Source organism: Drosophila eugracilis, unplaced genomic scaffold (assembly GCF_018153835.1).
Source record: "Drosophila eugracilis isolate 14026-0451.02 unplaced genomic scaffold, ASM1815383v1 contig_1135, whole genome shotgun sequence".
NCBI classification, from domain to species: Eukaryota; Metazoa; Arthropoda; class Insecta; order Diptera; family Drosophilidae; genus Drosophila; species Drosophila eugracilis.
Window position 1 is genome coordinate 74,479 of NW_024571914.1, and position 14,366 is coordinate 88,844.

A 14,366-nucleotide genomic window follows, 5' to 3' on the forward strand; every position below is an offset into this window, starting at 1 on the left:
AAATACATCAACAAAAAAAGAATATAAATAATGATAAAATAATATAGTTTCAAGCTCAACTATAATTTCTGTATTCGCGGGTTACTTTTGTCATTGCTTTTTCATAGAAGTAAATTATTTAAGTAGGATTGCACTGTTTGTTTCCGCTGCAATACTTAGAATACACGTTTACAATTTGAAAAATTATAATTTATAATCTTCGTATAAGCATTTCGACCACAAAACCATTTTAAAAGAATCTAACTAACGACTTTTTTTTAAATAAAAACGACAACTAAGAATAATTTAGCGGAGCCATCCACCTTGTCAGAGTTGCCACCGTGGCTTCTAAAATCCCCTTATTTTAAACTTTAACTTGAAGAAAGTAAGAATTTGTTTGAGCAATAACATGGAAATGTGTATAATGTATATTTGGGCTCTCGAGCTACAAATTATATTTATAAAAGTGTAGTTTTTGTTTAAGAAAAATTCAAAATTATTAAATAAGAATATCGATGTTTTCCCAATATAAATACTTGTTTTTTACCAAAAATATCGATAGACTTATATTATGTTTACACATCCCAATTGGACAGTTCCTATTAGAGCTGTGCTAGCACGTGTACGAAGTTTGCATATCACAGATCAAAGACAGAATCGCCACGATGGTTGCCCAGACTTCCGACAAAATGCGGGCTTTGGCCCTGAAACTCTTCGAGATCAATGCCTTCAAGTTCGGCGACTTCAAGATGAAAGTCGGCATCAATTCGCCGGTTTACTTCGATCTGCGAGTGATCGTCAGTTATCCGGATGTGATGGTTAGTATATGGAGCCCAATCAAGAGAATTATCATATGGTCTAACTATCCACAATTTAATTTCATTCAGCAAACCGTTTCCGATCTTCTAGTGGAGCACATCAAGGACAAGCAGCTAACCGCCAAGCATGTGTGCGGAGTTCCTTACACGGCGCTCCCTTTGGCCACCATAGTATCCGTACAGCAGGGAACACCTATGTTGGTCCGGCGAAAGGAAGCCAAGTCTTACGGCACAAAAAAACTGGTCGAGGGCATCTTCAATGCCGGCGACACCTGTCTGATTGTCGAGGATGTGGTTACCTCTGGCTCCAGCATCCTGGATACAGTGAGGGATCTGCAAAGTGAGGGTATTGTGGTCACTGATGCCGTGGTCGTGGTGAACCGTGAACAGGGCGGTGTGGATAACATTGCCAAGCATGGAGTGCGGATGCACTCGCTCTTCACACTCTCCTTCCTTCTGAACACCCTACACGAGGCTGGACGGATTGAGAAGTCTACAGTGGAGGCGGTGGCCAAGTACATAGCCGCCGTACAAATCAACAGCGATGGAACCTTTGTCGGCGGCGATAAGGCCGACGTTGTCGGAGGTATGTATGCTCCAGATCCCCCTAGATATTTTTCAGATAGATAGATAATAAGTACATGACACTCGTCCAGCACATGGCCACGAACCAAATTCAATTAGGGGAGCCTCAGTCGCGGTATCATAAAGTTATACAACCGCCATAAACAGCGGTAAGCCGATCTGAATTTCGCGCTCGGACCGGATCAAGTTCGCGGGAAAGCGGCACGTGATTCTAATTCTGCTTCACTCTATTATTTTATGCTTATCAGGCCAATTGAGAGCCAGCCCCCTCCTCCAAATCAAGCCTATCTCTGGGCTGTCACTAAAAATAGGAATTTTTGGGGTTTCTTCGGTTGTTTGAGAACCGGTTAGTTTCTGATTTCCACCTGTAAAGCAAGATAATTGGTATTTCATCTTAATTGATAATCACGATTGGTTTGGGGGAGTAGATTGTAACACATCTTATATTCTTTATTATGTGAGCTCTTATTCGTTTTTAAAAGAATCATCTTGATTCTTTTTGATTATTTAATGAAAATGCCATAGAGAGTCTATAAAAATGTGTATTTTTCATACTTAATTATGAATATGAAAGGAAGCATTATTAATATGAAGGTTGGTTACATATTCTATTTATAGATAAGAAAAAATTATAAGATAGAAACATACATTCCTAGAAGAACGCTTTCATTCAACGGGTAACCCATCTTTTTTTTCCCCCTCAGCCAACGACTTGCAGCGCACCAAACTGACCTACGAGAGTCGTGCCAACTTGGCCAAAAGCGCAGTGGCCAAACGGCTCTTCAACCTGATAGCCAGTAAGCAGACGAACCTCTGTCTGGCAGCCGATCTGACCAGTGCTGATAAAATTCTGGAGGTGGCCGACAAATGTGGTCCGTACATCTGCCTGCTAAAGACCCACGTTGACATTGTCGAGGACTTTAGCCAGAAATTTATCACCGATCTGCAGGCTCTGGCTCAGCGGCACAACTTCCTGCTGATGGAGGATCGCAAGTTTGCCGACATTGGCAACACGGTGTCCCTGCAGTACGGCAAGGGCATCTACAAGATTTCCAGTTGGGCTGACCTGGTGACGGCTCATACACTACCTGGACGCAGTATTCTGCAGGGCCTGAAGGCGGGCCTGGGCGAGGAAGGAGCCAACAAGGAGCGTGGCGTCTTTCTGCTGGCAGAGATGTCCGCCAGTGGCAATCTGATCGATGCCAAGTACAAGGAGAATAGCAACAAAATCGCCACCGAAGGAGCCGACGTTGATTTCGTGGCTGGTGTGGTGTGCCAATCCTCTGATGCCTTCGCCTTTCCCGGACTTTTGCAGTTGACACCTGGAGTGAAAATCGACGAGAGCGTTGACCAACTAGGCCAACAGTACCAGAGTCCAGAGCACGTGGTCAAAGAGCGTGGAGCCGACATCGGCGTAGTTGGCAGGGGCATCCTGAAGGCCGCCAGTCCCGAGCAGGCAGCCCAGACCTACCGTGACCGCCTGTGGGCTGCCTACCAGGATCGAGTAGCCAAGTAGAAGACACAGATAGCATTCCCCCTTAACAAAATTTCCCACACACCCATTCCCCCGGTTTCGGTTACCCTAGTTAAGTGAAAAACTTGCAAATTATTTTCCATGATTTTACAATGCATTTATGAATTGAATATAGGCTATGAATCTTCCACAGAAAATGTGGCAAACGAGGTTTGCCTTAAGATAAGAGTTACAACAAATAGAATGGTTAACAATCGAAGTGAAATGCTTCCGCGATTTGGGAATCCTTAGTAGGAGGCCAGGCACTGCAAGACGTAGCTGTAGTCTCCAGAGAGATCGTCCTGCAAACGAGATGAAGATAGTAGGAGGATGGTGAATGTGACCAAGTTTTGCCGTTGAATGTAAGCCAACTTTATTAGTTATTACAAGCACAAACTATACATACGAGTTCGATGCAAAAAATTTACAATAAAAAAGGACATGTATACAAAATAAAATACGTAAAATTGTTAAATAATCGTTGTCGAACAAACCGACTTGGACGTTAGACGTTATTACACAGAGGAAAAATACTAAAGGTTTTCATAGATTGGATTTTTAGAACACATCACAACATATGTATATAAATAATTTCATTTGTTCGTCGGTTTTGTTAGATTTTGGGAAATGCAACAAATTTGATTGTTTTTTTTGGCATTTTCTACTTTAGCAGTGGGAATATTGCTCATAAATATCTGTATATTCCGGCTACATCCGTCTACCAAGCCGTAAGAGTGACCAGGACATATCCAATATCGGTCTCGGCGTCCTCCTGTTGTTGGTCGGGTTTAACGGGTAGATAAAGCGTGAAAAGAGCAGAGGGTCAGAGCATTAAACGCTTTTACTTTGTATACATGGCTGATGTTTTGATTAATACGCGGAAGCTAATCCATTTTAAAGTGGCTGTGTGTTTAAGTTATATAAAATTGACCAAGGAAAAACTAACAACTAGATATCTACTTAATCAGCAAATGATTTAACATTGAACTTCCAAAATCAATGTTCAGTTTAAGCTCTACATAGTTAACGTGAGACTTTACACGGTATTTACATTCAATTGACGTTTACTTAGAACAAGCAGGTCAAGTAATTTGCATATGATTTCAAGTTATCTCCGGTTTTAAACACTAAAAAAGCATTTGCTATTGCTGATCAAGTTAATATAGCCAGTATAAAATATCTTCCTAAAGATCAATTGCACACAACTCGTAATTAATTTAACCAAAGGCCCATTTAATGGTATGATGTTAAGCGACCAATGTAGCGCTGTTATTAACATGACAAGCAGTGCAAACACCTCTGCTAACGGGAACAGAAAGTCAATTTAAATTTTAAATATTCATTTTTGTCATATTTTTTATTTTGTTGCGTTTTTAAGTTAAAATATGTTGGAAATGAGACTCGAAACAAAACAGAAACTATAAGCTACATAGCTATGTATATAGGCTCAAGTGTAGTAAATATAGAGATACAATAATGTGCATGTGGCGTGCATAGTCATAATAATAATAATAGTCACAATAATTATAATAATTAACAGGATGCGAGACTGGGGTTTCTGATTCTACGACTTTAAATGCACTGCGCGGCCTCGTCTTCGTTAAAACTTGTTCCAATTTAAAAACTATACATTGTCAACTATTCGATAACTGAATTTTGTTTGTACATTCTGTTTTTTATATAGTTTAGGGCGTGGAACAGTGACGATAGTGACAAGATATTGTTGGATTGGGAGTTCTTTTTTAGAAGCCAACAATAGCCAATAGGGCACGCTTATAATCGCCGGATGTATCGCCCTAAAAATATATAGAATATGCCAAGTTTTAATGTTTTATGCACACAATGAAGTAATCGGGCGGGAAAGGATAATGGCATCAAAAACCGACAAGAAAGTGAAAGGGGAAAAGAAACAGCAACAACAAGAAAAGCCAGTCGGATGATTGATTGATTATATATATCTTTCATAAGACATCGATTAATGGGAGTTATTGCAGACAATCGAATGCGAGTTAGTGGTTTTAAACGGGGTGCAAAGTTGAAAACTCTTGCAAGCACACATACAAAATGCTAATAAGTATCAGTAATTACCTTGATCCAGGACTCCAAGCTCTTGCCATACTTGTTCTGGAATGCCTCCTTGATGTCACCCAGATCGATCTCAGAGCGGCTTACGATGATGCGGATCAGCGTCTTGTCCTTGGTTCCCAAACCGGCCATGGAATCGTGCAGACGCTCCGAAAAGTAATCAATCTTGGACTTGCAGCACTTAACTACAGTAAAAGAGTCAAATTAGAAAGGAATTCGAAGTAAACCATCTTGAAACCCACCGATGGCCAGGAAACCCTTCTCCACGGAGCCGCTAAACTCCTTCTTGATGGCCTTCTCGATGTCATTGCCCGACAGGTTCTCGTACTCCAGGAAGATCTGGCGCAGCTGCTGGTAGGAGCGGGTGATCAGGATGGAGTTGAAGGTGGACTCATCGGTGCCCCATTGTCCCTCGCCGGCGTCGTGCAAAGCCTGGGCATCGGCGATGGCAGCTGCCTCATCGACTCCCTGGTTCTCATCACGGTTACCCTGGACCAGGGAAACGCACAGGCGCTTGAAATGGCCACTGGTGTCTCCCTTCAGGTCAGATTCCAAGGGCTTGCCAAAGCTCTGCTCATAGAACTGGGCAATGGTCTTAATACCGTAGTTGGACAGGGTGCAGAGGATCTCGATGATGGCCTCCTCATCGGTTCCCAGTCCGGAGATGGCATCGTGCAGCTCCTGGGCATAGAACTGAGGCAGCGGCGTCATCAGAGCCAGAATCACATCCTCGAACTTGCCGCCCAGCTCAGACTTCAGGTCCGAGATCAGGTCCTTGCCGTACGAGGTCTTGAAAGCCTCGGCGATCTCCAAACGCTGGACAATGCCACGCCTGGCCAGGATCTCAATTATGGCCTTCTCGTCGGTGCCGAAACCCTTCATCGCCTTGCGCAGAATGGCGGCATCCTCGACGGGATCGAAGGGATCCGCGGGGTAGACGGTGGGTGTGCACTGAAAAATGAAATGCAATGAGTAATGGGTAAAAAGAGTGAATAAGTCGGTCTATTTTAATGCAAAGCACGTAATCCCAAAAAGGGTGCCACTGTGGTGACTCAATATTACCCTATAGTATGTGCACTCTATGTGGATATTCCCCATTATTATTATTTGCGGTATGTTTTTAATTATTTCATGATAAGGTGGTATTCAAATTCTGTATTCTATTTTTCTTTTTATTTACTTGTTTTGACTGTTATCTGAGAAACTCATACAAGTATATAACTCTCTTATCAGTCTCTGTTCCTATCAGTCAGTACTTGTTTTTCAAAAATTGTCTAGTTAGTATACGGCACTTAACGAGCAATTAATAATAGATAATTACTTAGCAACTGGTTGAAGGAAAAAAATTTTGTTCTTAATGTTCATTTTTGACCATTTAATATTTGTAAAAAAATACAAATTTATCTATTAAAAGACCTTATCTTATCACTTTTAATGAGACTGAGCTAATGGGAATACGTAATCATGGTTAAATTCCAATATTTTTATTAGCTTACTTTGATGTGCTGATTTACTAACGACCTTAATCAAAGAAATTAATTGACTTTGATGAATCTATGACAGAATCTGGTTTTAGATTTCCTAAATACAATTCATTGTAAACTTACCTTGAATGGGTAGTACTCAGCGGAACTCATCTTGGTCTGGTTGTTGTGGAAAATCTGTAAGTAGGAAGTGAGAAAACATAATGAATAATGGCTCTGCGATTACTAGTAGGCCGAAATCGTGATAGAAAATTAACCCCCAACAAGGTCAGCTAGAAAATATGTATGTAGCCCCCAAAGCTAATGAACCCGGCCTTATAGTTCAGGCCCTGCCTGATGACATCATCAAAGTCGTAAAAGCCTCGCATTACGCATACGCCCCGCAGCCAGCCAGCCAGGCGCTGGGCTAAAAACACTTTTCCCATTGATTTTTTCCCCTAGTTTATTTACCCAGATGTTTTTCCTAGTTTTCGTTTCCGAGTGCGGCCCAGCCAAGTTCAACGTACTAACGGAGAAAGTGAAAGTTTCCAGTTTTAAGTTGGCACTTTTGGAAAAGGTGGAACTACGAAACCGGGTGCGTCTGATAACCAAATGGCTTGGCCTGGTCGTTTCGTGATAGACTAGACCAAACCCACACGAAATGGCCTTAAACAACTGATGAGCTCATTGCGTTCTGCTTTGGAAAACATTGGGCACGGCTTGTTTTGTGGCCCAGAGAAAGCTTCTGGGAAATGTCTTTCCCCCAATCGTTCTTGGGCTAAGCACTCCACTTCAGTTGTCAAGTGGAACACTATCTCTAGGGATTCGCTGTAAGCCCACATAATAACTAAAATCAATAGGGCCAAATGACTTAATGATAAATTGATTAAATTTTTCTGATCGTTCCCGAATTAGTACCTTAAAAAACATTCGGAAAATATGTTTGCCTTTCTATGCTGCCGCCAAAGTAGAAAGTCAACAAAAGGCAGCTGAAACAAAGCATTATAAAAGACTTGACGTGGCGACGCCACGAAAAGGCCATACCAAAGAAAAAAAACAGAAACAACTACTACGCCTCTGCAGTCAAGCTATAAACAAACAAAAATGTTTTGGCCAAAGTTGGGACCGGTTCTTATATACAGCTAAAGTCAAAATAATAGCAGTTTTTATTTAATGATCTATCTTTAAAGATTTTGAAATCTGGTGTTTCAGCTTTATAATTGATAAAAAAATATTTTAGTTCAATTATTTGTTTATAGAAAACATAAATATAAACGAACATTTTGTAATCAATTTAAGGCGAAAGAAATTCCAAGTAATATTATTTTGACCTCGAATGTACATATTTGTACACGCATCTGTGTTTGGAAACACCCATATATTATTATTCATTTGTTCCATTTGAAACACTTTCTGGTAGAAGTTGGGGGACTGGAAAATGCAACATATATACGAGGTGTGTTCAAAAAGTAAGGTGACTCTTCAAATTTCGCGAATTTCAAATTTTTCGATTATCGAAACCTTTTAGAAGTTATACGAGGTGTGTTCAAAAAGTAAGGTGACTTTTCAAATTTCAAATTTTTCAAATTTTTCGATTATCTTCAGTTTTGGGAACAAGAAAAAGTCACATGGGGCCAAATCCGGTGAATATGGTGGCTGAGGCATTATTGTGGTGTTGTTTTTGGCCAAAAAATCCAAATCCTTTGATCCATATTTTTCGATAGCAAAAATCGCCGAGCTCGCAAAATAACTTGTAACTTTACGCCTCTCACAACCAAACAAAGAGGATGTTCCATTGAAACTTGGTACAGATGTTAGGGAAGAGTGTACCAATATAACAAAACAAAAAAATCGATAATCGAAAAATTTGAAATTCGCGAAATTTGAAGAGTCACCTTACTTTTTGAACACACCTCGTACATCTTTACCATGTCGTATTGGATGATGATAGTGTTCTATAAATAGAAATCACACTAACATGACTTGTGATACATTTGAAATTTACAGCACTAATGATTCACACGATTTGTGACGTCAAGTAGAAGCTTTGAGCACGACTTGAATAGAGATATATAAATATAAATTTCAACGGAAAAGTATAGAAAGAGAGCTATGAATGTGGAACAACTCGTGACTTTGTGTGAACAACTTCATAAACAAAAGCTTTTAATAACTTCTTTTTGAAGCCCTGACTGTGACTGACTGTACCTTGAATTGAAATTCAAAAATGTTTTACAATTGTTCCAAGCAATTTAGTCGGTAATAAACCTTGATGACACACCTATACTAGTATAATTACCCGACCTTAAGTGCACTACTACATTTTATGGAAGGTGGAATGTGGCCACATCCGATGAGTAATGCTCAGTAAAGGCGTATAGCGCTTATTCCCAAGATTTACTGTAGTTTGAAGCATCCATCAGAGCAATTGAAGTTGATTGAATTACTAAATTAAGCAGGAAAATAAGACACGAGAGGCATTTCGATGGACGGTATTTTAAAGAATTCCGTTTCTCATCATCAAGTAAGAAAAAAGAGGAAGCAAACGAAAAGTTTACTTAGATTTGGTGGGAGATGAACAAAAGTCACACGCGTCTGAGAGAGAAAACACCAAAGAGAGGGGCTTTTGATGATGTCATTTTTGCTTTTTGATTTTGTATTTTTTCCGCCCGTCTTTTCAATTTGAATTTCCTACAGAATTTTAAAGTAAATAAAAATATTTCATTTCTCGCTTACTCCCATGCAAGATTCTAGAGAGTTCTTCTTGCACCGCACCCAAAATTCTACAGAAATGCCATTGGCACCAAAAATATAAAATCTACGTTTGCTTGGCACACTCTTTCTTTTCACTTTTCTGATTGCTTTTGCACTTGACTTTGCGATTTCTGGCACTGCGAGGGTAAACAAAATGTTTTATCTACAAGAATTTCTTTAAATTTACCAATGATATTCGATTTTTAACGTACAAGTCTGGCGATGCGAACAGCTAGCGATGTGTAAAAATACTATAGCTTTTCGCGCTCCGTGGTCGGATTTTATATTGGGGCTCTCTCCGTTGGAAGTAAAAAGCCGGCGATTGGGATCTCTGAGAGCGAGTCAAGTTGAAATCGGGGTGTTGGGCCGAATAGTTGTGCGCTCTCTCTGTATGTAGTAAAAAAAAATACCGTAACTATTTGTTCTCTCTGTATTTGCGATAAATTTGTTGGAAATTTCAGCAGATCCCGCCTTGACTGGAAAGCTTTTATCTCCTACGCCTTAAAAACACCTGAGAATTCAAAGAGTTACGGGCGTAAATCGCATGAATCATCATCATGGGAAGCTGTTGAGACATCAACGATGACGAAAATTCGATATTTGCACAATGATAGTGACGACATTGGGAAAATATTATTAGAATTATTCAAGGTTTTATAGCCTTTGTACATATGTATCTTACATGCTATTCCAATCGTAACGGTTCATAGTCTAGGCTTCTAGAAAATATGTAACATAGATAACTGCTTACAGTATGTGCACAACTGTTTGTTAAGTAATGTTAAAGTCCAATAAAACCAATAAGAATGTATTTGTTATACTAAATGCGGCCCCAAAAACTATACGCAATGCGTTTTTCTAAAAGAAACATTTTAATTATTTCTATTAAATAAACGAGTAGACTGTAGTTCGGGTTTTTCTCTGAAGTACACAAATCTAAAATTAGGCGCCAGTTATGTGTAAAGCATTTGTCTTTTGTAAGGCTTTATTTCTTGTGATAAAAGATCGAAGTTATATCACCTAATGATTCGAATTATCGACTTATCGAATATATGTAATTTAGCAGCGCCAGAGGAAAAGAGAGAAGTCGCTGCAATTTCCTAACATTTCTGTTACAAAAACGACTAAGACCTATGTTATAAAATGTATCGAGACAAAGTATCGATTGCATCGATTGTTTCCCGTTTGTTTTGTTGGTCTTTATGAATCAATTGTTAAACCCCTTCCTCCGCTCAGAAATTTGCAGAACGAACTTCAGCGGCACCAGATCAGCAGAATCCCTTGCAGTTAGTCACCGGGCGGTAGGTATATATACATATATATATATAATGAAACCAGAAGCGTCTTGTTCTCGATCCGGCATCGGCCCCTCCCTTCTTCGTTGTTTTGTGACTTGTTATCTGGGCCATCGGAAGCGGAGCCCCGAAAACCTGCAACGACCACTCATACTCGTTATGGTGTTTATCTACCCAACAGATAAGGATAAGCGAGTAGCCAGTTACCCGTAAACAGAATGTGGAAGGCAACCGCCGGTCACCAGATTCAGGCCACTAGTGCCACCACTGCAGAGGATGATGATTGGGAGACGGATCCAGACTTTGTGAACGATGTCAGCGAGCAGGAGCAGCGATGGGGTTCGAAGACCATTGACGGCAGTGGACGCACCGCCGGCACCATTGAGTGAGTCATCCAATTTTTTTTAAATACTCTCAGAATTAAGTTCATTGTTCCCTTGTTTTTAGCATGGATAAGCTACGTGAGGAGACTGAGCAAGCCGATCTGGACAAGAAGAAGCAGCTGTTGAAAGATCAGAACGCCGGATACGGTTACGGCGGAAAATTTGGTGTGGAGAAGGACCGCATGGACAAGTCCGCTGTCGGCCATGACTACCAGGGCAAGGTGGGTAAGCACGCCTCGCAGAAGGACTACAGCGATGGATTTGGAGGAAAGTTTGGTGTGCAAGAGGATCGCAAGGACAAGTCTGCTGTAGGTTGGGACCACGTTGAGAAGGTTGAAAAACACGCCTCGCAGAAAGACTATGCCACTGGCTTTGGAGGCAAGTTCGGAGTGCAGTCTGATCGAGTGGACAAATCGGCCGTAGGTTGGGATCACATTGAGAAGGTCGAGAAGCACGAGTCCCAGAAGGGTAAGTTACTTATTCAGGACTGATACATACTTCTCGATTTTAAAGCTTTTATAATTCAAAACAAATTTATGCTTAAATAGCAAGAAATCAAAATATTTGAAATTATTCGATGTTCTGCAAAAAGCAGATTTTGGTTCAATATTTCACAAAATAATTACTGCGTATACGAACTAATAAGTATATATTTTTGTACGGGATTTTTGTTATTTGCCTTTTATTTCAATTTCCTTTTTCCTTTTTTTTTTAGGATGATAATAAAAAAAAAACCAAAAGGCCAAAAAAAATTATTAATTTTTTATTTTTTTTTTTTTTTTAAGAAATAAAAAAAAAAAAAAAAAAAAAAAAAAAATATTTTTTTTTTTTTTTTTTTTTTTTTTTTTTTTTTTTTCAGATTACTCAAAAGGTTTTGGCGGCAAGTTTGGTGTTCAGGAGGACCGAAAGGATAAGTCAGCCGTGGGATGGGACCACATTGAAGCCCCCCAGAAGCATGCCAGCCAGGTGGACCATAAGGTTAAGCCAGTGATCGAAGGTGCTAAGCCCTCCAATTTGCGGGCCAAGTTCGAGAACCTTGCCAAGAACTCTGAGGAGGAGTCTCGTAAGCGCGCAGAAGAACAAAAGCGTCTGCGTGAAGCAAAGGACAAGAGAGATCGTGAGGAGGCCGCCAAGAAAACGGTAGCAGAGAATACCCCACTTACCTCCACGGAAACACCCCCACCCAAGGGAAGCAGAGCGGCCATTCAGACGGGTCGCACAGGAGGAATCGGCAATGCGATTAGTGCATTCAACCAGATGCAGTCGCCCGTTTCGGAGACTCCACCTGCACGCAAGGAGCCCATCTTCATTCCCAAGGCTCAGCCTGTTAAGGTAGAAGCAAAGGAAGAGCCAGCAGCCCCTCAAACTCCATTAGTGGTTGCTGCTGCTCCTGCAGCTACAATTTCAGCTGCACCCACTCCTGAGGCAGAGCCAGCTCCAGTGGTTAAGGCTGTAGCTCCGCCACCGGATGTTGTGCCCCAGATTGAGGTGGAAACCGTGGCAACGCCTCCCAGAAGCGAGCCGCCATCTCCAGAGCACGAACCTACGCCCCAGGTCCAAGTCCAGCCTGACCCTCACCCAGAACCCGAACCAGAGCCCGTTGCGGAAGAGGAACCGCTGTACCAAAACCAAGCCGAGATTAAGGCAGCCTCACCGTTGCCGCCCACGAATGGAACCGTGACCGAGGCAGTCGCACCAAGTGCCGGTGCAACAGCCTCCGAGGAGGCTATCTACGCTAACTCGGACAATTTGGCCGACTACCTGGAAGATACAGGTATCCATGCCATTGCATTGTACGACTACCAGGCGGCGGACGACGACGAGATATCCTTTGATCCCGATGACGTGATCACTCACATCGAGAAGATCGACGATGGGTGGTGGCGGGGATTGTGCAAGAACCGCTACGGACTCTTCCCGGCCAACTATGTGCAGGTGGTGGGGCAAAATTCCTAAAGGCTTCCAATTGAAATTCACGATAGAACAAAATCAAATTGTATTTACAAACTAACGAAAACGATAATACTGATGTTGGATTATAAACCGATTCGCTACTAACCTATCCCATTACCCCTATTCCCTTCCCATCCATCGTTCCCCGTTTTAACCACTCAAATTATGTGCAACGAATGGCTAGAACTTGAAATTATTAATGTAATTTGTTATGCTAGCATTTTAACCAATCGAGGTATTCCATTTTTATATATCATTTACTGAATTTTACATTCTTTGTATTTAACACATATATTTTTAAAACAATATATGCCTAGCTATTTATGTTTCACCCAAGCAATTAGTGAGCCAGTTTTATAACGCTCATTTCATATATTATACGTTAGTTATGAAGTTTAATGTGTCAAGTAATGTAATTCATTTTGCTCTTTTTAAATTGTATAAAGTCTACGAGAGTTTCCCTCGTCAGGTGAGATCTAATGTTGAGGACAGTCACAATAAAAAGTCTGCTCTTTTGATAAATACATAAATAATAAAGTTAATTATTAACTAAATCAAAAAAAAGGCTTCTTTTTCGTTGTGGTGCCTTAAATTATAAAATAATATTTACAGGTAAGTCTTATTCCGGTTAATTCTCATAAAAACAGTAGAACAGGTGGCTTGGTATGTTTGGAGATTTGAAGGTTTCTTGGTCGGAAACTAGATACCTTATATTTACAGTTAAAAGTCAGTGTAATTCTTTTTTATTTATTGGGCAAGATAGGGAACCTACAAATTTGTATATGATAAGAACAAAAGGAATTTCATTTGCCTGAAACATCACGAAGGCATCTCTAATTTGGGGTAGGACTGTCAAGGCCTTTCTTGAATGGATCGTATTTCTTATCATCCGCTTGGTCGAGAGCATTGCAATCTGGAAATGTAGAAAAAGTTACATGAACCCCAGTTATGGCAATGAATCATGGTTAGGGTGCCTACATGTGTACATATGTATGTATGCATGTGGGTTTGACAAAGAAAGAGAACTTTGCATTGTGCTGATTAATCAGTAAAGAACATAAGTAGAAAGTATGCCCAAGTTGTAAATTTGAGCGACAAGCTAAAAGAAGCGGCTACATGATAAGATTTATCACAATTATTGGCGACGGATCGCAATCGGAAGAAGTGTCAGACGAAATCAAAGTAGTACCCGATAAAGTTGATTTATAATTTAAATTTTGAGTGGGTATTACGATAAAGTGTGCGTGTTGGTAACAACGTGGAGAAAATTAAATTCTGATTGTTCGTTAAATGGGCATATAACTAATAATTTCCCAACACACCCACTAAATCTGACTAACGCTAACGGTAACCTGTGGTTAATGATAACAGAGAGAGACATAGAGAAAGAAACATTTGCGAGGTCGTTTAAAAAACCGGTATTTCAAACGTCAGTTTTAAATCTTAGGCGGTCTTTCTGACCACTCAAAGAAATCCTTAGGCATTATCAAAAAATCCCCCTGAACCAAAACAAAAAGTACTCTTCCACTCGCTCTTTT

At 40.5% G+C, this 14,366-nt stretch overlaps 3 protein-coding genes across 6 annotated transcripts; 2 read left to right on the forward strand and 1 right to left on the reverse strand.

Moving 5' to 3' along the window:
* The first annotated feature begins 571 nt into the window (after positions 1 to 571).
* LOC108110213 (uridine 5'-monophosphate synthase) lies at positions 572 to 3,353 on the forward strand. The gene is made up of 3 exons (XM_017219188.2): positions 572 to 797; positions 867 to 1,383; positions 2,087 to 3,353. Exons 1-3 carry the CDS (start codon positions 645 to 647, stop codon positions 2,896 to 2,898), a joined length of 1,482 nt encoding a protein of 493 aa, XP_017074677.1. The 5' UTR covers positions 572 to 644; the 3' UTR covers positions 2,899 to 3,353.
* Positions 2,989 to 9,463, reverse strand: LOC108110214 (annexin B9). Of its 4 annotated transcripts, none has more exons than XM_017219192.1 (5): positions 9,410 to 9,463; positions 6,588 to 6,641; positions 5,223 to 5,931; positions 4,984 to 5,165; positions 2,989 to 3,197 (listed from the first exon to the last, which is right to left on the reverse strand). In XM_017219192.1, the coding sequence occupies exons 2-5, from the start codon at positions 6,615 to 6,617 to the stop codon at positions 3,144 to 3,146; spliced, it is 975 nt and encodes a 324-aa protein (XP_017074681.1). In that variant the 5' UTR covers positions 6,618 to 6,641; positions 9,410 to 9,463; the 3' UTR covers positions 2,989 to 3,143. The 4 variants fall into 4 exon arrangements, with proteins under 4 accessions (XP_017074681.1, XP_017074680.1, XP_017074679.1 ...); XM_017219191.2 differs by having other exon boundaries at positions 2,989 to 3,667; XM_017219190.2 differs by lacking the exon at positions 2,989 to 3,197 and adding an exon at positions 4,234 to 4,691.
* Positions 9,464 to 10,340: 877 nt separating this feature from the next.
* On the forward strand, positions 10,341 to 13,382 carry LOC108110246 (hematopoietic lineage cell-specific protein). Its single transcript, XM_017219234.2, has 4 exons — positions 10,341 to 10,498; positions 10,674 to 10,877; positions 10,940 to 11,343; positions 11,735 to 13,382. Exons 2-4 carry the CDS (start codon positions 10,711 to 10,713, stop codon positions 12,829 to 12,831), a joined length of 1,668 nt encoding a protein of 555 aa, XP_017074723.1. The 5' UTR covers positions 10,341 to 10,498; positions 10,674 to 10,710; the 3' UTR covers positions 12,832 to 13,382.
* The last annotated feature ends 984 nt before the right edge of the window (positions 13,383 to 14,366 follow it).